The sequence below is a fragment of the Xiphias gladius genome, chromosome 21 (genome assembly GCF_016859285.1).
Source record: "Xiphias gladius isolate SHS-SW01 ecotype Sanya breed wild chromosome 21, ASM1685928v1, whole genome shotgun sequence".
NCBI classification, from domain to species: domain Eukaryota; kingdom Metazoa; phylum Chordata; class Actinopteri; order Istiophoriformes; family Xiphiidae; genus Xiphias; species Xiphias gladius.
Window position 1 is genome coordinate 18,259,878 of NC_053420.1, and position 21,950 is coordinate 18,281,827.

General features: G+C 41.9%; 1 protein-coding gene across 1 annotated transcript; it reads right to left on the bottom strand.

Annotated features, from left to right (window-relative positions):
• Positions 1–513: 513 nt before the first annotated feature.
• On the bottom strand, positions 514–21,703 carry erbb3a (erb-b2 receptor tyrosine kinase 3a). Its single transcript, XM_040115943.1, has 29 exons — positions 21,339–21,703; positions 12,305–12,462; positions 11,723–11,909; positions 11,215–11,340; positions 10,398–10,463; positions 9,734–9,852; positions 9,301–9,442; positions 8,914–9,027; positions 8,280–8,397; positions 8,055–8,128; positions 7,872–7,962; positions 7,657–7,674; positions 6,650–6,867; positions 6,426–6,558; positions 6,170–6,263; positions 5,760–5,914; positions 5,612–5,665; positions 5,361–5,502; positions 5,157–5,276; positions 4,967–5,065; positions 4,674–4,859; positions 4,385–4,540; positions 4,169–4,244; positions 3,942–4,088; positions 3,271–3,368; positions 2,990–3,184; positions 2,827–2,895; positions 2,378–2,639; positions 514–1,698 (listed from the first exon to the last, which is right to left on the bottom strand). The coding sequence occupies exons 1-29, from the start codon at positions 21,424–21,426 to the stop codon at positions 923–925; spliced, it is 4,281 nt and encodes a 1,426-aa protein (XP_039971877.1). The 5' UTR covers positions 21,427–21,703; the 3' UTR covers positions 514–922.
• Positions 21,704–21,950: the final 247 nt, after the last annotated feature.

Consider the following 21,950-nt stretch of genomic DNA (forward strand, 5'->3'; position numbering starts at 1 on the left):
CTGGAATACCAACCAGGCAAAGCGGGCAACTGCCTGGATTTCGTATGTCACATTATCTTTACTGCATTTAAAAGGTACACATTCCCAGCTACATTTGTCTTTCAATAAATTGCCATCAATTTCTCTAGTATGACAGACTGCAGGTAATTCAGGTTTTTTAAAATTGGAGTTTGTATCTGTCGCATGGCCTAATATAATGTAGCTGCCATGTGTGGGCTGTACATGATGGCTGATGGTGACTGGGCAGATACACAGTTCATAGAGAGCGGGGAGAATAGTGGCTCAGTGGGGCCCACAGCTAATTTTTGCTCCAGGCCCAGTGGTGGTTAATCTGGTCCTGATACACATATAATATTTGGAAGAATATGTCTAAGCCCTCAATATATCATCTTTTTATAATGAGCTTCGTTTAGCCCCATAACGCAACGCCAGTACATAGAATCACACATTCACACATTGCACACATGATCATGCTATGCTGGCAAGTTAAAATAAAAAGTTGCTGCTTCAAAATAGCTATTCAAAATATTTTTATTGTGTAGAAAATGTATTTCATATATAATCACACACAAAAAGGTCTCGAAACATAAAGGAAATTGCAAACAAATGCATTTGATCTCAAAAACATTTTTTGTTCATTTCAAAATGTAAACAGAAAAATATAGCTTGTAATCTGTTCATTTCTGTTAGTGTTTTCAACAGTCAGTGCTTTTACTTCTGGAAATGCCCCAAATCAAAGGCCTAAATACAAGATATAATATCAACCCGTAACAGACAACGAAGCTGTGGAGACATCACACGCGTTCGGTTTTTTAACTGGTGTCTTAGGCTGCAGCATTAACATGGCTTTTGATTGCATTTCCTGTTTCAGCTCCTTCATGAATACATCTCAGAATGAAGTTCATGAGATTTCAAATGTTTTTCATGTAGGCACTGCTTTGGGCTTCAGGAACATCCTGCTATGCCAGTAGTCTGGATTGTCAAAAGATCTGTCGCCAGCTGCAGGTTCCCCAACACCGACTCCAGCTCGCACTTTTACATAAGGTTCAAACCCAGATCGATGTACCTCTGTGTCCCCCACTGCTCCCTTCCCTTTTCTCTGCACGTTCTGGTAAACCACTGCATCTCCAGGCTGCAGGGCAGCAAAGCAGTCCATGTCCTCGTACTCATACGCCTCGCCATCGTCCCTCCCCTGTATCTTCAGCTCCTCCCTGTTCCGAAGAGCTTGTCGCAGCTTCGGCTGTCTGTTCGTGTAATGATAGTTACTGTCCTCCACATACTCATCCTCCTCTTCGTCCTCCTCATCCTCCACCTGGCCTCCCATCCTTGGTGGTTTCGGAATAGGAGGGTCATGTGCTGGAGCGCTCTCGTCTTTCACACTAACTCTGATGTCCATGTATTCATATTCAACTTTGTTAGACCCCTGCTGCTCTGAATCAGAGTTGTCCTTGCTTCTCGTGTGAACTCCCCTGACCTCCACAGACGGTGTGGTGTCACCGGAGCATGCTGTCGCTTGTGACGATACGGAGGAGGTTCGTTTTTTGTTCAGCCTCAGACAGTGGCTTTTGTGCCTGGGTGAGACAGGTATCTGCTTGTTCATATACTCATATTCTTCATCGTCTGGGTCATCCAAGAGGCCTGATGAACGAGACATGCCCAACCTGCCAGGAGCGGCTCGAGATGAAGAAAGGAGGGTATCTGTAAAAACAAAAATTGCATTACTTGTGGAGGAGGTCATCTTAAAATGTGGTGGCTGTACATCTTTTCAGTGTGCAAGCACCTTTTTCTTGATACTGTCTTTTCCTTTTTGCCAACACATTTGATATAATATTGGGATGTGCATATACTACTTTGTGGCTTCTTGTCTTTTTTTGTAATTCCTTGGCACACCTACCTTAGTATGCTTTTTTAAACATTCCTGTATGTGATGATTATTTTTCTTATACATGGTTTCCCCCTTTCTTGTTTTCTTTTAAAGCAAAACAATAACAGTGAGAACTGGAAATTTAACTCGCAAACTCTTGCAAGAAAGGATCAAAGACAAAGTTTTTTCATTTTGGGAAAAGATTTATTTGCTTTTTTTTTTGCCAAGAGCGAGATGAGAAGATTGATACCACTCTGACGTCTGCACCAGCAGCCAGTTTGCTTAGTATAACATATAGACTGGTAAAAGGGGGAAACAGCTAGGGTCTGTACAAATGTAACAAAATCCAACTATCAACACCTCTCAAGCTAATTAACATGTTTGTTTAATAAGTACAAAAACCGTAAGTGTAGGAAGGTGTAACAAGATCCAAGGGAAGTGACCACATTTTCCAGGAAAAATTGTTAGTGCCATGTAATTTTGCAGAGATGCTATTATGAATGATACTATCACCTCTCTCCGGGCTGTCTCCAGGAAGCACATATCCATTCTGGTCTTCTTCCTCCATCTCTGGGGATGGAGACTCTGGCGGCCCACCAGACATGCTGTCCCTCTGTGACATGTAAGCGCTGTCATCACGATGACGTCTTCTTTTCAGGCTCCCTGCCAGAGGGAAGTCCTCATTCATCTCCAGCTCCACTGCTGTGCCGCAGCCCTCCGAGCTCTCGGACACAGTGCGGGCCGAGTTAAGTCGAGAGCGTGACTGCCACATAGCCTGCACAAGACATCACAAACTGACCTGCATTAGTAAAGTGACCTGAGTAGGGATCTGCAGTAGGATGATGTTGATGATATCTTTAAATATTCTGACTTAATCGTGCACAGTTGGGGACAGTGAATGTACATAAAAAAATTCAAAACAGTTTTTGTGGCTCAGCACAACAAAAGGCTGTTATAGCTACCTGTCCTAGGTTATCAACACCTGGGGTCATAAGCAGGTATCCAGCTGCGCTTGATGGATTTAGAACCACCTACAAGAAAAGACAGGAGTGAGATTTAGATCCTGGGAGTGACTTTTCCAAACATAAATTGGCCATAAAATTGACAGGAATTGGTGTCCCTTACTCTGTGAGTGTCCATCCTGGAGAGGCGACTGAGGCTCCTAGACTGAGACTGGTAGTGGGACGCTAGAGTCATGCCATCCACCACGTCCTTCGGCTCCTGTTCCTTCAGCTCATCCAGATCATCATCCAGATCGTCCAGGTCTGCACTTCGTTGGGCCACTTCATCCAGGGGTGAATCCTGATGGCTGCAGTCCTCCTGGTGGACAGTGGTGAGACATAGATCAGTGCACTGCGTGTACACTTTTACTGAAGCTCCAAACTCAAACACACAGTCTTTCTTACTTTGATGACCAGGTAGCGAGGTGGGTCTCTGGCCATTCTGGTAAATTCATTGGCCAGCTCTTTGAATGTTGGACGTACATTCTCGTCAATCATCCAACCTGGAAATTAAGAACAACAGTCATATTTTCAACTCACGTCTATAGGGTTGTTGACACCGATGTACAATAAAGAACTTCAGAAACGAAGTACAATGCAGTTAGATATGGACAAGACTATGAGTCTACATCCACACTAATGGCTCTCTGGGACTGCACTTGGGCACAGCTTTGTTTCGACAAAATGCAAACATGCTCACAGTGACAACACTAACACGCTGATGCTAAGCAGGTATAATGTTTACCATGTTCACCTTCTTGGTTTATCGTGTTGCCATGCTGACATTTGCTAATTAGCTCTAAAACGTGTTTGGTCATAAACCAAAGTATTGGACAAATTAAAATTTTAACATGATGATGGCGCCAGATGAAAAGTTAAGAGATCACTAAAATGATTACAATTCACCCTGTGGGAGACATATAAATGTCTGGACCAAATTACATGGGAAGCCATCCAGTAATTGTCCATCCCTTAAGCAACACTGCTAGCATGGCTAAAAAGCATATATTTGTATTACTACTGCCATATTGTGGTTCAGACCAAATTAAAAAAAAAGACTGAAGAGAGGCACTCACACTTGACCATGACCATGTAGACATCAATGGTGCAAATTTGAGGCTGTGACAGGCGCTCGCCCTTTTCCAGCAGATCAGGAACTTCCTGTGGACGCATTGTTGCATACGGCTCTGCGCCATAGGACATCATCTCCCATATTGTCACACCTAAATGAGGGCAATGGATTTAGAGTGGTGCTGAATATTAACCAAACTGGGACTTTAAAAACTTTGATTTAAAAACTCACCATAACTCCAGACATCACTCTGGTGTGTGTATCTGCGAAACAAGATGCTCTCCAAGGCCATCCATTTGATTGGTGTCTAAAGACGTAAAAAGAAAATGTCTCTATTGATTACTTAAGTGAAAGTGATTAAATTCATGTCAAACCGTGTGTTAATGTACTATGATCGTTTTGAAGAATGTTCTTTTTCTATTGTATCTTTTCTGCCAGGCTACGGACCTTGACCTCATTGTAAAAGTACTTCTTGTCATCAGGGTAAAGCAGGTCTGCAATGCCGTAGTCGGAGATCTGGACGGTGTAATTACTCTTCAGGAGCACATTTCTGGCAGCCAGGTTCCTGTGAACCATCCTGTGCTCCTCCAGGTAATACATACCCTGAAATGGCAAAAATGTGTTTAAGTGTGTGGTCTATTGGTGGGATTGACCGAACAATGTGAAAAGTGTAAAAAAAATCAAAATAACAAATAGCCCACACACACACATAGAAAAAAATAGGTTGGTCCTTTACCTTTGCGATTTGAACACACCAGTTGAGCAGCCTCTGTGGGTTGAGGTTGGTCTTGCAGTTTCTGAGGTGCTCCAGCAGGGAGCCCTGACTGCTGAGTTGGGTGACGAGTTGCAGGCTGGCCCCGGGGCAGATACCCAGGGTCCTGACAACGTTGATGTGGTCCAAGCTTCCCATCGCCATCATGTGCTGTATTGAACATTTAGGTTGACATTCGGTAAGAATTCTGAGAGGAGTACTCTACCCAAAGTCGATATATTTCTGATGGAATTTTCCGTTAAGTCATGTTTTCTCACATCTGTCATCTCATAGAAGGTCTGCCGACCAGTGCGATCATGAATCGTCTTTATGGCCACAGGAAGCTTCACTGTATCACCCTCAGGAATCCAAATACCCTGTGAAGAAGAGAAAGCAGAATTCGTTAAATAAATATCAAATGTGCAATAGAATGATTGTATAGGCAACAGTGTAATAGTGTACAAGTACCTTATGGACGGATCCAAACACTCCATTACCCAGCAGCTTGATCTTACGCAGCTCTGTGGGCTTCAGTGTCCGAGCATGGACTTTAGCTCCTTTTTCTCCAGGCTCCAAAGGCTCAAAACTCTGTGGGCAAGTAGAACAAATGTTGACAAACGCCAAATGAAGCATAACAGAAGGATGACGCCCAAATTACAGAATCCGACTGACCTCTCCACTCTCCATGTATCTCCTCATAGCTCTCTTGCGACGAATGGCAATACCCCGGCGGTACAGAACAGTCAGCACAAAGACAGAGAATGAAGCAAAGATAAGGGCAATCACTCCCAGTGCAATGGCCATGGTCTCTTGTCTAGAGACAGAGATGAAAAGGAAGAACAGATGTCCAATTGTCAGCACTTAATACTGAAACAAAACGTAAAAATTATTTAAAATATGTCAGAATGAGAGGAGAAGCGCACCCAGAAATGTACCGCGAAGACCCCACACAGTCTCCAATTCCTGGACCGTAGCACCTGAAAATAAAATACATAAGGGGCCAATTTAAAACATGGAAACAGAAAAACATGCCTATGTGTACATAAACACAGACCTCTCCTCACTCCTTACCCTTGGGTACAGTTGATGTGGCATGGCTCACAGTTGCCTTGCTTGTTAGGGTATTTAAAGATGACTCCCTCCCCTCCCATCACGCCCTCAGGACACGAGGAAACACAGTGCGGTCCGTCCTGCAGGCGGGCACATGCTACACACTGATCGGCTCCCTTGAGAGAAAGAGTGGGGTTCAGCAAAAAACAAAGCAGAGAAACATGTGCAAAGAGAAAATAATGGTTCTAGATCCCTTTGAACAGTATATTCAGGTCTAATGTGACACCACTAGGTGGCAGCAGCACACCCACAGTTATTACGACAGGATTCTTGAGCCTCAAGAACTTGTTTGTTTTGTGCAAATTACAGCTGTAAGCCCAACCCGTCTGATCGTGTGGTATCAGTTAGTCACTGAATCGAAAGAAGCGTACCGGGCCCGTGCAGGTCTTCTTCCCCTCCTGGACCTTACACTCAGGGTGACAGGGCATACACTCCCCTGATCGAGTAGCAAACTCCCGCCTCTCCCTGCATTTAGGGGAAAAAGTCATTCACTTTCAAAATCTCTCAATAGGATGCAGATAACATAGAATCACTTGGCACAGCTACGCACACAGCAAACATTACTCACACAAAACAAACAGGGTGGATATTATTAATCGTATTATTAGTTATTTTGTGAAGACTGACCCAGTTAAGAACATGCAGTCTGGCACGCATGTTCCGCCCCTGCTGTATTTCTTACAGGAGAGACACTGGTTTGGGCCGGGACCCCAGCAGCCATCAGAGGAGCACAGGGAGTCGCACACTTGGCCCTCATTAACTACAGACGCAATGGAACAAAACTTTAGTGTATCATCATCAACGTTAACGGTGATAGGGGAGCTGGGTTAAACTGATCCAACCTCACTCACCACACTGATTTCTTGGTCGGTTCTCCTTGATGTCAATGTGCTTCAGGCGTCGCTGCGGGCGGGAGCTGCTGCCTAAGATACGCGTCCAGTTGACAGTATCATGGTAGCACAGCTTCCCGTTTCCTGTGATATAGACGCCGCCATCGTTTATTTTTCGCAGCGAGCGTAACCCCAGGGAGGTCAGAGAACTGCTCCTCATCACCAGAAGAGAGTAGAACCTGAAATATAAAATAAATGCTGTGAAAGAAATGAATGGTTTCTTTTAAAATACTATGGAAGCAGAGATAGGACATATTCAGGTTGCTCAGATTAAGTTGGTCATCTTCAGAACTAAAAAATTCAAGCGTCCAGGGTTTCCAGTTGCTCAGCTGAACTTCTCTTGGATCGTATCAATGACAGAATATAAACTGATGGAACAAATTTCTGATTTTAGTCACGCTTGGTTGTTTGACCAAGCGTGACTAAACCTTGGTAGTCTGAGTTAAACCAACCTTTAACCTTGGTAGTCTGAGTGTTAAAGTCTGAATTTTGGTGTCTGAATTTCACCAATCCAATCTGAGAAACGTTTTTTGGCTTGTAAATTTCAGAGAGGAATACAAACCAAATATCTACATCCATGTAAATAGTTTGCAGTCAAAAGTATTTCAATGCTACAGCATAAATTCTGTGGTATTTAAATGACAACACTACATCTACATAAGTAGGTATTGAGTTGCTTATACGTTCAAAGTCCTAATGGCATTTCTTTGCTTTCATAAAATATGAACAGACTCCCAGATTCCAACATTTTCCACCTAAATACCTTTCAATCTGCAAGAGGATGCGAGAAAACCACATGAACTCATTACAGAGTTTTGCCCACCACCAAATCACCCAATCCCAGCAATGAACAAGCCTTGTAAGGAAAATGTAGAATAATAATACAGAAGCCAAGAAAAAATACTTTAAGCTGAAATGTCACACTTGACAAGGCGGAGAGAGGCAGGGATGTGAATTATTTACTGTACCTTTTAGAGTTCACTCCTCTAAATGGTGCAAAAATGACATATGAGAAGGGGATAAACAAATGCAAAAACAAAAAAAGAGAATCAGATTCATGCGACTGAAGGTGTAGTCTGCAAGGCAGTTAAAGATACAACAACATGATAGCAACATGACCTTAGTCGACAAGAGAAACAAAAGCAATGTTAGAAGAAAGAGGGAAAAAACAGCTACTGCTCACTTGTAAAATTTTCTGCCTTGAATTGTTTGAAGGTTAGAAAAGACTGACAGGTCAGTCATGTTTTCAGGCCACGACTGGATACAAAGGATGTCTGAAAATGGAGACATAGTCTTTCAGAGGCCTGAACCAGACTGCAAACACTGTGTTGTGACATTAAAAACAAAAACCAGCTCCCACACGCACCTGTAATCTCCCGCACTGTGTTGAAGATTTTCAGTTTTTCTGGATCGAGGGCTGGTATGTTCTTGTATTTATCACTTTTAACAGAAAAAAAGAGACTGAAATGAAGGCCTTGTGCAAAGAGCATTTATAAAGTACAGAATAAAATACTCACACTGCATACAATAAAATCTCTGCTGCATTTTATTAAAACAAAGGGCAATTATTAAAAGAACGAGTATTGATTACCCGTTGATCCCAGTCACCAGGAAGTGCAGACTGCCCTGGATCTTAGTGCAGTTGATGAAGCTGTCAATATTGTGAGCATCGACAGTTTGTCTGGTTTGACTTCCTGTGCCGTGGCAAGCTGGGAGGAAGATGAAGAAAAGGAGGAAGAAAATGAAGTAAGGCTGTAAACGATTTGCAGAGTCAGTTAGAACCAACCAGCAGTGGTGGAAAGTATAAATACATTTCCTCAAATATTGTGGTATTGTGGTACTTAAGTATCATTTTGAGGAACTTGATTAGTTCCATTTTATGTTACTTTATTCTACAAAAACTACATTTAATAGGAATATCCACTGCATTTGTTTGACAGCTATAGTCACTTTGCAGGTTAAGATTTTACAGATAAAAAAACATGAACAACACGTGAATCTCATGCTTTTGTAGATTAAACTATGCAACTGAGTGTAAAGCAGTCAAAACCAGCTCCATCTCAACCAGATACACATTATGCTTGCTTACACATGAATGCATCGGAAAATAATATATACATGATAATATAAACCGCTGCTGCTGACCAGAGTAGGAGAGGGCTATCTTAGCTTGTCTCTCAGAGACGTAAAATGACTTGTCTTGAATTTTTTATTTCTTTAAATACCTTTTGGACAGAGGCCTCCACAGGGCTCACATCTTTTCATTCCATTCTTCTCCACCTCCATTTTTTCAAACGGACAGTTGCTCACGCATGAGCTGCCATCCACCACAAAGTTAGCTGTAGAAAAAAAAAAAGAAAAGAAAAAGAAAGAAAGATAAACAGAAAATACTGTATAAAATACAAATTAGTGACTTAACCAAAAATGCACATGAGCAGGTTAAGATACAAATAGCATTTTACAACAGTGTCACAACCAGAGTTTTATGGAAAGCTTTGAATGATGAACACATTGTTGTACAAATATAAAAACTGCTCTCACATAGGGAGTTTAACATAAACTGTGAGTCTGTGTGAGCATAAGGGTATAAGGCAGCCTGTGTGGGGACTCACTGGGGCACTGGGCCACACAGATGGAGCCATACTGGTACTTGGCATTGGGGTTGGGCTCCACTTTGAATGTGTGCTTGTTGTAGATGAGGGTCTGAGGACACTGAGGCACACAAGAGCCCGAGTTGTTGAAGTTCCTGCAAGCCTGTAAAAAGTCAACAGCCTGATCAGCAAAAGAACTGATTTTTTTTTGTCCATTTGTGTGTTTGTGTCTATGATAGTGCTTTTTTAACGGTAGGGATTTTGACTTGTCATGGTAGGAAAAGTACAGGTGTTACTGATAACATTGACCATGGCTCTTTTCTATTCAGGTGTCCCAGTAAGACATGACAGCGTGCGGCTAAATGGAGTCCAGCCGTCCTTGATCTTACTATTTACACCTGTGCTTTTCCCACTGCGACATGTCAAAAAGCAGCTATTGAAGCAGCAGACTCACAAAGCAGCCTGTATCCAGGGGCCCAGTGCAGCCTCCAGCACACTCAATGTGACAACAGTCGCTGGGGTTTCTACCAAAGCAACGGCCGTTACACTGAGGGGCGCACACAGTCTTTGTCACTGGAGGAAAGTGGAGATTAAGTTCATATGTTAATCCATTACAGCAGTGGTTACCTAACTTTTTTTACACTAAGACACCTCTTCAGTATGATTTGTTTTTCATACAACAATCATATGTACATTAAAAAAAAGGGGCAAATGCAACGTAACACCTATGTAAAATATGTGACATATGTGAACTAACATCAGTATTAAGTAAAATAATACAGGCCTCCAGAAAAGCAGAAAACTGGAGTTTTAGGATATTTTGCTGTGTGTATTTGTAGATAAATACTGAACTTAAAATAAACAGTGAATGAAACAATAAATCTGCATATTTAACAGTGTTATTAGTGTGGTGCTTTCAATGTTTTTCCCTTATTTCTTCAATTTTGATGTTTGAAAATGTAAAATAACATGTAAACATAAGTGTCACTATGTTTTTTTATGTGGTAAAACATTATTGAAAATGTGCAATAAAAAAATGGTAATCAACATGTCTTGCAGCACCCTCGGCTCTTTGTTAACGAACTGACTGAAAATGAAGAGATAATGATGCCACTCACAGATCTGGCAACTGCCATTTCCTGGACCCCAACACGGCACGTCTCCACATGCTTTGTCACAAGGCTCTGAGACAGAATTTCATTAAAAGTCGATGCATTTTTACATAAAGGAGACCAAACCAAAAGTGTGAAATTGAAGGGCAGGTTCACATTTTTCAAGTCTGTGTAAAACCAAAACCCACATGTTAACAGTCACATTGACAGAGGTATTGGTTGCTCTAATCATTCTTCTTTTTCACCCTGATCGTGGAGAGATCAGTTCCTAAGAGCTACTTCAGTGGAAGAAACGGGAGACAAAATACACGGTTGTTGTTTTGTTTACAAAATACTTTCCCAGGTTCAGCTGAAGCTAAGGTGAGACAGTAGTATGAGTTAGATAAACCAAGTGGGGATCTTCCCAAAGTTTTTTTTGTGCAAAATTCCCTCTTTGTATTTTACCAGACAGTGTTTCCTTGTTGAGTTGTGGCGGGGAGATATTAACACAGAGAAGGAAATTTGTACTAAAAACTGCAACTGTAACTCTTCCAACTCTATCCACTTGAACGGTCTAACTCAGGCTACTAGATATTTTCTTTTGGTGACTTTAACAACAGATTTTCACACAGAACCAAGACTGTAGACTTTTTTCCCTTCCATTTCTTACATTGAAATCACTTTAGAAGCGAAACAATTAGAGTGGCCAATAACACGTTTAATGCACATACTTGTATGGGCATGTGAGCATTGTTTCAAGATATCCTTGAAAAAATCTGAACCCCTCCCTTAATATAGAAGGTAACTGATGCTCATATGTGTAATTACCACTCTTTGCACTCACTTTCAGGTCCATTGCCCTCGATCATAATTTCAGCGGCTCCATCCTTCACTATGTCCAGCCAGTTCACCTGTGGGGCGTAGCTAAGGTACTTATTCTGGATGATCTTGACCCCTCCCTCCAGTATCTCTGTGGGCGGCACACAGGCGTGTAAATGGAAAAAGGACAATTAGCAAAGCAAGCCCAAACACGCCCATGACTCATCCTATCACACTCTAACATTCACTGTTTACTACAGCACATGCAAACTCAGTATAATGTGCTGGGGCTCATGTTACAGTGGCAGTTGAGCGGTTGAGCACACAAGACATTCCAGGGACTTTACATCACAGAGGCTGCACACCGCTGCCCTCCGACAACCGGTACTCCGAAGGTGTGGCTGCACTGCCTGGGTGTGGGAGCTCAAGTTGTGACAGAGTGTGACATCCAAGATTAGCTATTATCTGCTCCACTCCAGCCTCCCACACTTTAAACACACTCTCTCATGCCAGCTGAGTGACATCTTGTGTACCTGTAAGATGTGTCAGGCCCAGTTCTTGAAGGCCATGCTGCCCCTCCTTCTGGTAGTTGACCATCACGGCCAAAGCGTACTTGTTCTCATACAGTGTGGTGCCCCTGATGACGCGCAGTTGGTCCAGGGGCAGGCGGCTGAACTCGTTGACAGCAAACAGGATGTAGCCTGTCACCTCCCTGATAGACTATGGGGTTAAAAAAAATCATGAGAAAGAGACATTAAATAAATAGAGGTGTTTATGAAATGCCCCTCACCTGCTTAAGTTAATCAGACTGATTTTTATCACAACTTGGTAACGGATGTGAGTTTCACTTGTGCTGTTAGTCACCATGACTGTAATGCAGTTATTAATGTAGAAAAGGTTTTTGAGGGGGACATAAATGAGCTCATTGTGCCTTTGAGACAGAGGGATCATCCAATACAGACAGTGATAAAAAGCTTGTTTTGGTTTTAACATCCTTGTCTAGACTAGTTACCAGTTCCCAGGGACACATGCAATGACACATATACTGTTGAGTACCGGTGCTCTTCTCTCTGTAAACTTGTTATTTTGATGTCTCATTTGGCTCAAAGCTTCACCTGCAGGAAGGAGAAGTCTCTGGAGTGCTCCATCATGGTGATCTCTAGGTTGCCCATCACAATCTCACAGCCGGTGTACCTCTCCTTCATCAGGTTGTACTGGTTCTCTGGGTCTCCCGTCACACTCAGAACGTTCTGGGTGCCGTAACAAACGACCACTGGAAAAGTAAAGAGTGAACTCTGGTCAACGAGTGTCTTTAATGACAACATGTCAGATAAAATAGACCAATTTAAAGGATAAGCCTGGCGATATTTTTCAATTGTTAATAAATCCCATTAAAAAGACCCAACCCAACGAAAAACTGATCCTTTTCACGTGTTTTGTCTGTGCACCCAAAACCCAGTCTAGCTTAGACCTCCCCTATTCTCCAAAAACTAAAACTGAGCCACACTGTTTCACTGGCTGACATGCTCCTTCATTGCCATGAACATGGACACTGTATCTTATTTTGAGTGAATCCCACAAACACCGTACTGCTACTGTAAACGTTCAATAGGGCACCAAACGTGTATTAATCCGCAACTGAAAATAGGCCCAGACCAATACACTATTAACTCTTTTTGAGTAACATTTGCTAAAAACTACAGTGACTGGCTGTTTTAGAAAAATTACTGAAGTTTTTTTAAAGAATGAAACTAGATCCTGCATTTGTGACCCATTTTTAGGAATTCACATATTTAGTAGGAAGGAAAGGGCTCGGTGGCGAGAGCTACAGAAAAGTGGAAACTTGGAAATTATTGAGAAATGTTGGTCTTTTCATTAGATTTGTGGAAGAAAAACATTGAATAACGGCAGCTTTTAATCCTTTAACAATCAATCTTTCACTTTCAGTGCATTTCACAGTCAATTTGACAGTTTTATGTCTCATGAGTCAGTATAGTAATATATTAGTATTTGCATCTTTGCTCGATGGGAAGAAAGGGGCATAGTACCACATAAATTAAAAAGAAAAAAGTTCACTGATCTTCATGCAATTGTATCGCAATAAAAAATAATCCCAAAGAAAATCAAATAAATCATTAATGAAGCAATAGTGTATGTTTTTACAAAGACTACTTTGTGCCACTTACTACAAGCCACTGCGTTCTGCTCGCACTATATCAATGAATGCACTGTAACAGTGTGAAACAAGCTGAGGATTGTGTACAGGACATGTCCTTCTCTGAGACAAACATACGAGGCCTTGTTTATGATCTGTGGGAGTTCAGCCATTCAGCGTCACTTGAGAGATGCTTTGCTAATCAAATGTCAGGAGAGAAGCAGCAGAGGGCTGAGGACAGAAATTTGAAACTCTTGATTAGAATATCCTCCAGAAATGAATACCTTGCACACACATACGAACAAAAAACGTATGTACTGTTCATGTTGGCACATACACAATATGGCCAAAAGTATGTGGCCACCCCTGTCCACATACTTTTTGTCTGAGGCTGTTTTTCAGGGTTTGGGCCTCTCAGTTTCAATCAAGAGCAATCTTAAAGCTACGGCTTACAATGATACTTTACACAACAGTGAGCTTTGAATGTTGTGGCAATGGTATGGGGAAGGTCTGTTTCAACATGACAATATGCCATTGCACAAAGCGAGGTTCATAAAGAAATAGTTTTCAGACTCTGTTGCCTGAGAACTGGCCTGCACAGAGCCCTGACCTCAACCCCATCCAACACCTTTGGGATGAACTGGAAACCTGGACTGCGAGACAGGAGGTCCTCGACTGCACTAATGCTCTGCTCCCACACCGCAACCAGACTCCAAAATCTTGTGAAAAGCCTTCTCAGAAAAGAGTGCAATGTCTTAATGCCCATAGACGTTTGGCCAAAGTGTGTAACTCTGCACTTACAAAGACATTTTGCATTCCCTGCCAGCTATCCATTGTTTGGACTTTATCCTAAAAACAGGAGGGGACATTCTGAGACTTGGTATATAGTCATAGTGCAATGTTTAAAAAAACTGACATAAATGGATTTATCTCACCTACTATTATTCTTCATCATCCTTTTTAAGTTTTGGAATTCCAATAATGGGGTGTGCTACAGCTTGAACTTAATTTTTTTTTTTTTTTTACCCTATATTTGTTTATATTTTGGCAACTTGGCACCATTAAAAGAATGAAGAATGTACCATTAGCAGCTCCTGTTTGCAATATACCCATGGTTGTAGACAACTATCTAAATCTAAATCTAAATCTAAATCTAAATACATGTCTACCATGTCTGTGTGTTCAGATTTGACTTAGTTATCATGTCATGATGGAGTCAAATTTTTGATGCCAGCTGTGACGCTTTTTTTGAAATACCTTAATGGAGCTCACGGAAGCTCCGTGAGCTGTTTGTTACAGTCACTGCTGCAGTTCCAAATGATAAACTGTGTTGATAAGCAGGACAAATCAACAGCAAAAGTACAATTTCTAAATTCCTGTTATTTTCAGAACAGCAACATGCACCTGTCCCCTTCCCCTCATGCAGTAGCCCTCCGCCTCCCTCCGCACCTCTCAAATCTATCCGCATGGCTACATACCAACAGGTAATAGTGACATTTTTGTTGTTGTTTTTGTTGCTATTTGGGTGGACTGACCCTTTAATCTAATAATCATAAGCGTAATCATGATCCAGTCACCTCGGTATGTTTATTTACTATTACATGAAAAAAACTAAATCCGTACCACATGCTTGCTGTTGACTCGGTTGTAAAGAGCTTAGCAATTAAACCACTCTCACACAAGTCACACACATGAAGTATGCGCCACAGACTCACAAACACATTCCATCTGAGTGAAAATAGAGGCCAGTAGAACAACAGGATCAACAAGGGCATAAAAAAGAATTATTAATCTCAGAGCACTGTTGGGTGGGGGGGTCAAAGCACAGAGCTGAATTTGTGTGTGTGTTAGACAGTGGTGCAATGAGCATGTCCTGTGTCCATAAAGTCCTGATAAGAGTCATTTTATTGTGTTTCTGAGAACATCAGGTTCACAGAAACTGCCTCTTAATGAACTATAATTAAAAGGGTCACTTCACCCAAATCACAAAAACACAAATTACCCCCTGCATGGTGTCTGGCCAACTTGAAAATATTTTTAGATATATGCTTCGGAAAGTCAAGCCGACACCGCAGTACAGCAGAGGTGAATGGAATTTTGTTTATGCTACTCAAGGCTTTCTTTCCAGAAATAATGACTAACTCATAATAGTGACGTCTGAGGATTATCAAGAATAACCAGTACATTCTTTCTGGGAAGAAACGTTGCTGTTGATTTCTTTAAATGTCATTTTTCAGTGGGTTGAGGAACACAAATGCAACTCACCTCCACGTTATTGGAGTGGCGGCAGGAAGCTGTTGCCGTTGTTGATGTGGCTGGACACCACTAATTGAAAGTTGTGTTTGATATGTTTTTTGTTGCGTTTTTTGTGCTTTAGGTGAAGTGACTCCTGAAAGGAGCACTCTGCTTATTATACACATGAAGAGCAACAGTTTACTTTTCGTTTGGACTAGTCAGCCTGTAAAAGCAGTTGTCTCCTGTGGTTCTGGGGGAGCTTTCTGAAGTCTGAAAAAATAACCTCTAATAATTTCATCAGGATTATTGTTAATAAAAAGGTGTTCCTGATATTTTGTCAATATTTTGTCAACCTTAATACATTTAAATGTGATGAACAAAATATTAGGAACGCCTCTCTGTCTAACCACGTACAGCTCAACAGCACCACAAATTACAGCCTCCAAAACGGCCATTAAATTACTTCAATAAAAACTGAACGTAATAACCCTAATCAAGGGAGGGTTTATTGCAGGCCTGTTGTATTAGACATCATTAGTTTTAATTAGGTGTACCTGAAAAATTGGTAAGTGAGTATATGTGTCACAGCAATCCTTTTGAATTTGTGGTCAAATCTTTTTTGATCAGGTGTGTGACAAATAGGGTCTATTACTATTATCATTAATATCACAACACAGCAGTGATTTGGAAATTACATGATGATGATTAGATGATTGAATAAAATATTGAGCTATTAAAGAGATAAAAAGCACGTTTTGAACGGGCACCGCACTAGTGATATAAAATAGAAAAAAGATCAGCAAATAATCTGAGATGCTGAAATCAGAAAATATTTCTCCAAATCAATGACTGAAACGATTAGTTGGTTATTAATTAACTGCCAGTTAAATGTCTAATCAATCTAATCTATCTTTTTTTCAGTCTCCTGCAAGTCCACCAACTTTATGCAAGTGAAAACACCGGAGTACCCCTTTAGTGCAGTGGGTCGGGACCACCACAGGGCAGGTCACAAGATGAACATGACCTGTTGTATTAAGAGGTTAAAGGAGAAAAAACGTATTTATGCTTGACAAGTAAACAGCCTCTCTTTATAGGGGGTCACAGGCAAAGAAAGGTTAGGAACCACTTCCTTTACACGATCTCCTCACCTTAGAGAACTGTGTGCACACTAACGCAAGCCATTTCTTTATACTGTGTTCGATTTTCAGGCTCGCTTCATGTCAGGGTTCTGTTGTTATCACACTGAGCCGCCTTGACTAAGTCTACAATTTACTTTCAGAAACTTTTGCTCATTAAAATCTGTTTAATTGAAAACGTCAATGATGTAAGTTTATGAGCTGCTCAAGGGTGAAGCTCTTTATCTACCCCACCTTAGTTAAGTCCTGAAAGCAGCTCCGTGCTATCGGCAGATGACTTGAGCTGTTGACTCTACAGTGTTTGAATTGCCTGTTGGGAAATACTGGTGAACACCTGCGCACGTACATTCAAGAACCTTCCACACGCAGCAGTATGTAGAGCATGTATACAGCACAAGCACAACGCGCCGTAAAAGGAGACAAACCGGTGTGTATACATGCAGGACAGTGTGTGAGAAAATAGTAGGTCGGCCATACAGACAATGCATCTATGGAAGCTGAAAATCTTAACTGGCTGAATGGGTTTTCTCTGTCAAAGAAGGACTTTCAGTGATGGCAGATGGATGACAGAGAAATAAGGAATGGGTGGAGGGTTTGGAGTCAGTGCACAAACACATGTTAAAACACACACGGACACAATGGACCTATTTTAAAAGAGTGCAGAAAAAGTGTAGAAGTGCATCAGGATGAGCGTCCAAGCCTCTCTCTGCCTGCACTGACACTTTACTGTCAGTCTGTCTCCTCGATATTTACAAACACTGCAGTACGTCGCCCCTTCCCAGTTGTTTCTTCGCTGACTGTCATTTAACAGTGCATGAACTCACTGCAAAATGGTGTCATTGTCCTCGGCGCTAAAGTGTAACCTATCACATGACGAAAACATAGCACGGATCAGGTTCAGCTGTTATTTTCATTTGTCTGCTACCAAGGGTTCAATACTGGAAAGGGAGGGAGGAAAAGAAAACAATAGAGGGAGGAGGAGATAAACAAGCACAATAAAGTGGTTGAGACGATGACTGAAGTAAACAGAAACTTGGCACAGGATGGACGGAGGTTACTGCATTCCTCACAGGTGAGCACACACACACACACACACACACACACACGTGCACAAACACAAAAACAGATACCTGAGCACATGAACTACTTCATTTCATGCGCAATCTCTGGTTCACAACAAAATTAACTGGAAGATCTTTTTTCTGTGTTTCTAATGTGCAGGACTGCTCCCTCAGACTTCACTGAGCACACTGCGGCTGACGCGGAGGGTTGCTTAACATCACGCTTTAGCAACAGGGGGGACAGCAGATTTCCTTATTGACGCATCAGTTATTTGGATAAGTCACACCTGTAAAAGTATTTAAAAAGGTTCCAACTTTTGTGGTTTTCTTGAAAGAAAATAAACCAAGTTTTACTCTATGAAGTGTCACACGCTTACGTCCACTGCTTACATATGCACTGTTTTGTCATGATGATGATATTTGTGGTGTAAAAATTCACTTCTTCTACCTGTTGGCACCACAACTGTTTTTGAAAATGAAAGTGCTACCTGTTGGCAGTACCTTTGTTTTTTATTACCTCTGCCGAGGACGCTCTGTCTGTTTGTTGGCTTGTTTTTTTGTTGGTTTGTTTTTTTGTTGGTTTGTTTGTCAGCAGGACTACGCAAAACTACTGAACCAATCTGCACCAAGTTTGGTGGAGGTATGTGTTCATGTGCCAGGGAAGAACCCATTCGCTTTTGGGGCAGATCCTGGTAATTTACTATGAATTAGAATTTTTTTCCCTGAAGTCTGGTGTATGTTGTTTGACATTGGCCTTGGCGGAGGTCTGCGCTCTCAGAGTGCCCTTTTAGTTTAGAATGTGAAATGTTTGTGTAACGTGTGTCCCTCGGGCGATATATGTGCAAACAAGCATGTGAAAACCAATTGTCTTTTATAATGCAATCCATGTTTTATTGATGAAAGGTGCAGGGCAGATAAAAAAAAGTGGCCTTGATGTTTCACAGAAAAAGACACCACGAATGCCTCCAGCAGACAACAAAACACTATTAACATGAGTTACTCTATTATGACTGGCCAATTAACCTCATAGCTTACAAGTGATATGTTCATACCAAAGGTTGGTGTACCTGTCTACATCAGCAAAACAACATCAACCTCTTTCACAACTGCCTTGTTACTGAACAACAAAATCCTGTTTAGCAGCTGGCTAAAAGACCAGGAGTGGTGGGCAAACAACATCAAATTACACCTTTGGAATTTCTTCAATTGCTTTTAGTTGAAACATTGTTTAATGTTGTAGCACTTGACCAATACAAGCAAGCAATTTAATCACAATATAAACCCTTTCTGTATCTTTCATCAAACACACAGTAAGCTGACATGGTTAAGTACGTATTGTATATTGTTATGGAGTTAGTTGCATTTGATTATCAATAAAACCTCGACAATCAAATTCGTTTTACTTTATGCGATGAAAGGGTTTGTAGTTTTTTCTATTAGTGCTTTTGTTGGGTTTGTGTGTGCGTGTGTGTGTGTGTGTGTGTGTGTGTGTGTGTGTGTGTGTGTGTGTGTGTGTGTGTGTGTGTGTGTGTGTGTGTGTGTGTGTGTGTGTGTGTGTGTGTGTTATCTCAGTTCTGTCATCTGAGCATCAGCTGTCTAAAAATCGATCAGCTCGAGTTCACATTGTTTTTCTCAAACTAAGTGCACCACTTGCCTCACCTAAGGTCAAACGTCACAGAAACAGAGTTTCCCTGAGTTTCAAATGACAACACCTGTCTCTGCCACAAACAAATCACCGTACTCAGTGGTGGAAAGCAACTAGGTGCATTTACTTGAGGAATGTACTTGAGTAAAATTTTAACACACTTGTACTATACTTGAATATTTCCATTTTTCTTCCTCTACTCTGCTGATGTGACAGCGATAGTTACTGGTTATTTTTAGAGCGGAAACATTAGTCAATTAACTGATTACTGCATAAATAGACAATCAATAAGCAAATATTTCTTAGTTGCATGGAAATGTCGCTTTTCTTTGACTTGTGTCATAGCAAAATGAATATAGTTGAGTTTTGGAATGTTGGTCAGACCAACAGTTCTTGGCATTTTCTCTATTTTCTGACATTTTAAAGGCCAAATGATCAATCGATTAATGGGAGAGTAACTGGCAGATAAGTCCATAATGAAAATTATCCTTAGTTGCAACCCTAGTTACTCTCAAGTTTAACATTTTACAAACAAAATATATAGACAGGTGACAAATTGAGAGAGAAACCTGAATAAATGAGTGGAGAAAAAACATAACAAATGCTCATGCTTCCACACAGGTGCACGGCCTGGTACAACTAAGCACTTAACATAATAATCGTGCTCTGGGGCCTGTATAAAAATGCTGAGCAGGCCCAGTTGATTCTGATCTTGTAGCAAGATGGTAGGAGCGAGGGGATCCAGTGGGTCTGTTATGCTATGGTGGGCATTTTGCTGGCATGGTTTGGGTTTTTCTTTCGTTGTTCTTAGTGATTAAAGTGATTCTTTGTCCTGCGATGAAACATTGCTATCCTGCTGGGAGTGGTCTCTTCCAGGATGACAATGCCCCCCATCCGTAGGGAACAAGGGGTCACTGAATGGTTTGATGCGTATGAAATTGATGTGAATCACATGCTATGGCCCTCACAGTCACCAGATCTCAACCCAACTGCGCACCGTTGGGAGATTTTGGACCGACGCGTTAGTCAGCGCTCTCCACCACCATCATCAAAACCACCAAATGAGGGAACATCTTTTTGGAGGAATTATGTCCATCCTTCCAGTAGAGTTCGAGAGACCTGCAGAATCAATGCCAAGGTGCACTGAAGATGTTCTGGTGGCTTGTGGTATCCCAACACCTTACTAAGACACTTTATGTCGCTTTTCCCTTTAATTTGTCACCCGTCTGCATGACCAGTTTCTAAAATGTTATACATTGCAACAGAAGAAACTACCCCCAAAGCAGTTAGAATCAGCCCCACCTCAAACAGCTTCAAAGTTAAAATGCTGCTCATATGTTAACACATCAATAATAATAGCTACACAAACACACTGATAGGGGTCTGATCCTGCACTTTTACTGAACTTTACCTGAAACGCGGAACTTTGACTTGTCAAAGTATTTTTTTATTTAGCATATATTATTTGTATTTACTGTGGTATTGTTACCTTTACTTAAATGATCAATCTTCCACCAGTGACTATACTGAGAAAAGAGAGCTTTAAAAGTCATAGTTTTCCGCTCCAAAGAAAAGATCTTTTGGCCTGGCTGCGGTTGTCAGTCAACAGGCGGCGCAAGGTTGGGCGACTCTGTCGCAAAACCTTGAAACATTACAGACAAAAAACGATAGAGCACACAGAGGATCGTGGGAGAGGTGCAGGTGACTCATAGCAAACAAGTTTCATGTGTGTTCGGAACTGGTTTGGGGTTTGTGAGGTAGGACAGGTGTTTTCCTGTGTCAGAACACCCAAGCGAGGCAGGCAGCTCCAGTCCAGGTGTTCAGAGGGAACAAATATTCCGAGTTAATTATCAGAAATTGCGTGTGTGTGTGTGTGTGTGTGTGTGTGTGTGTGTGTGTGTGTGTGTCTGAGCCCACCTCCCTGCGTCTGAGCGCTGCAGAGTTGGAGAGCACACGGCAGCAGGACGCACAGCACCTGCCGCACCTTCCTCATGAGGGCGGTCATCCTGAGTCGAACGTCCAGGCTGGTGGCGTGTCAAACGAACATGGTTGTCATTAATGTGAAGAAATGTGTCCTTCTATCGTCCCGAATCGTCCCCGGTCATTTCAATCCGAGAGAGTCCTCGGACGCCGCTAAACTGCGGTTGAATCGATCCAGACTTTCTTATTCCGCCCCTTCAGACCTCCTCCGGTGCTCAGGTGAGGAGGTCAGTTCGCCCTGTAGTGAAAACCCTGTTTGTGTTTTTCTCTCTTTAATTGAAGTGAGCCGCAGCCTTCCGCGCCGCCCGTTCCGCTCCGTGTGAGAGGAATCACTGCAGCCCAGTAATTGCAGCGCGGCGCGGAGCCAATCAGCGGCGGGAGCGTCTCTTGCTCTGCCACTGATTTATCTGGGAGGGACGTGCCTGCTGCCACACGACCGCACGCAACACGTAACGGCGTGCAAAAACCTGGAAGCCCAATGGGAACCTTGAAAACACCTTGAAAGATGCACTTCTGTCCGGTCACACAAATGTCCTTTTCCCATATCCA

Coding starts and splice junctions, on each gene's coding strand:
- erbb3a (XM_040115943.1), bottom strand. CDS start 21,426: ATGACCGCCCTCATGAGGAAGGTGCGGCAGGTGCTGTGCGTCCTGCTG. Junction 5,066..5,156: donor TGTTTGGATCCGTCCATAAG/GTACTTGTACAC, acceptor TCTTCTTCACAG/GGTATTTGGATTCCTGAGGG. Junction 4,541..4,673: donor GGTGTGTTCAAATCGCAAAG/GTAAAGGACCAA, acceptor TTGCCATTTCAG/GGTATGTATTACCTGGAGGA.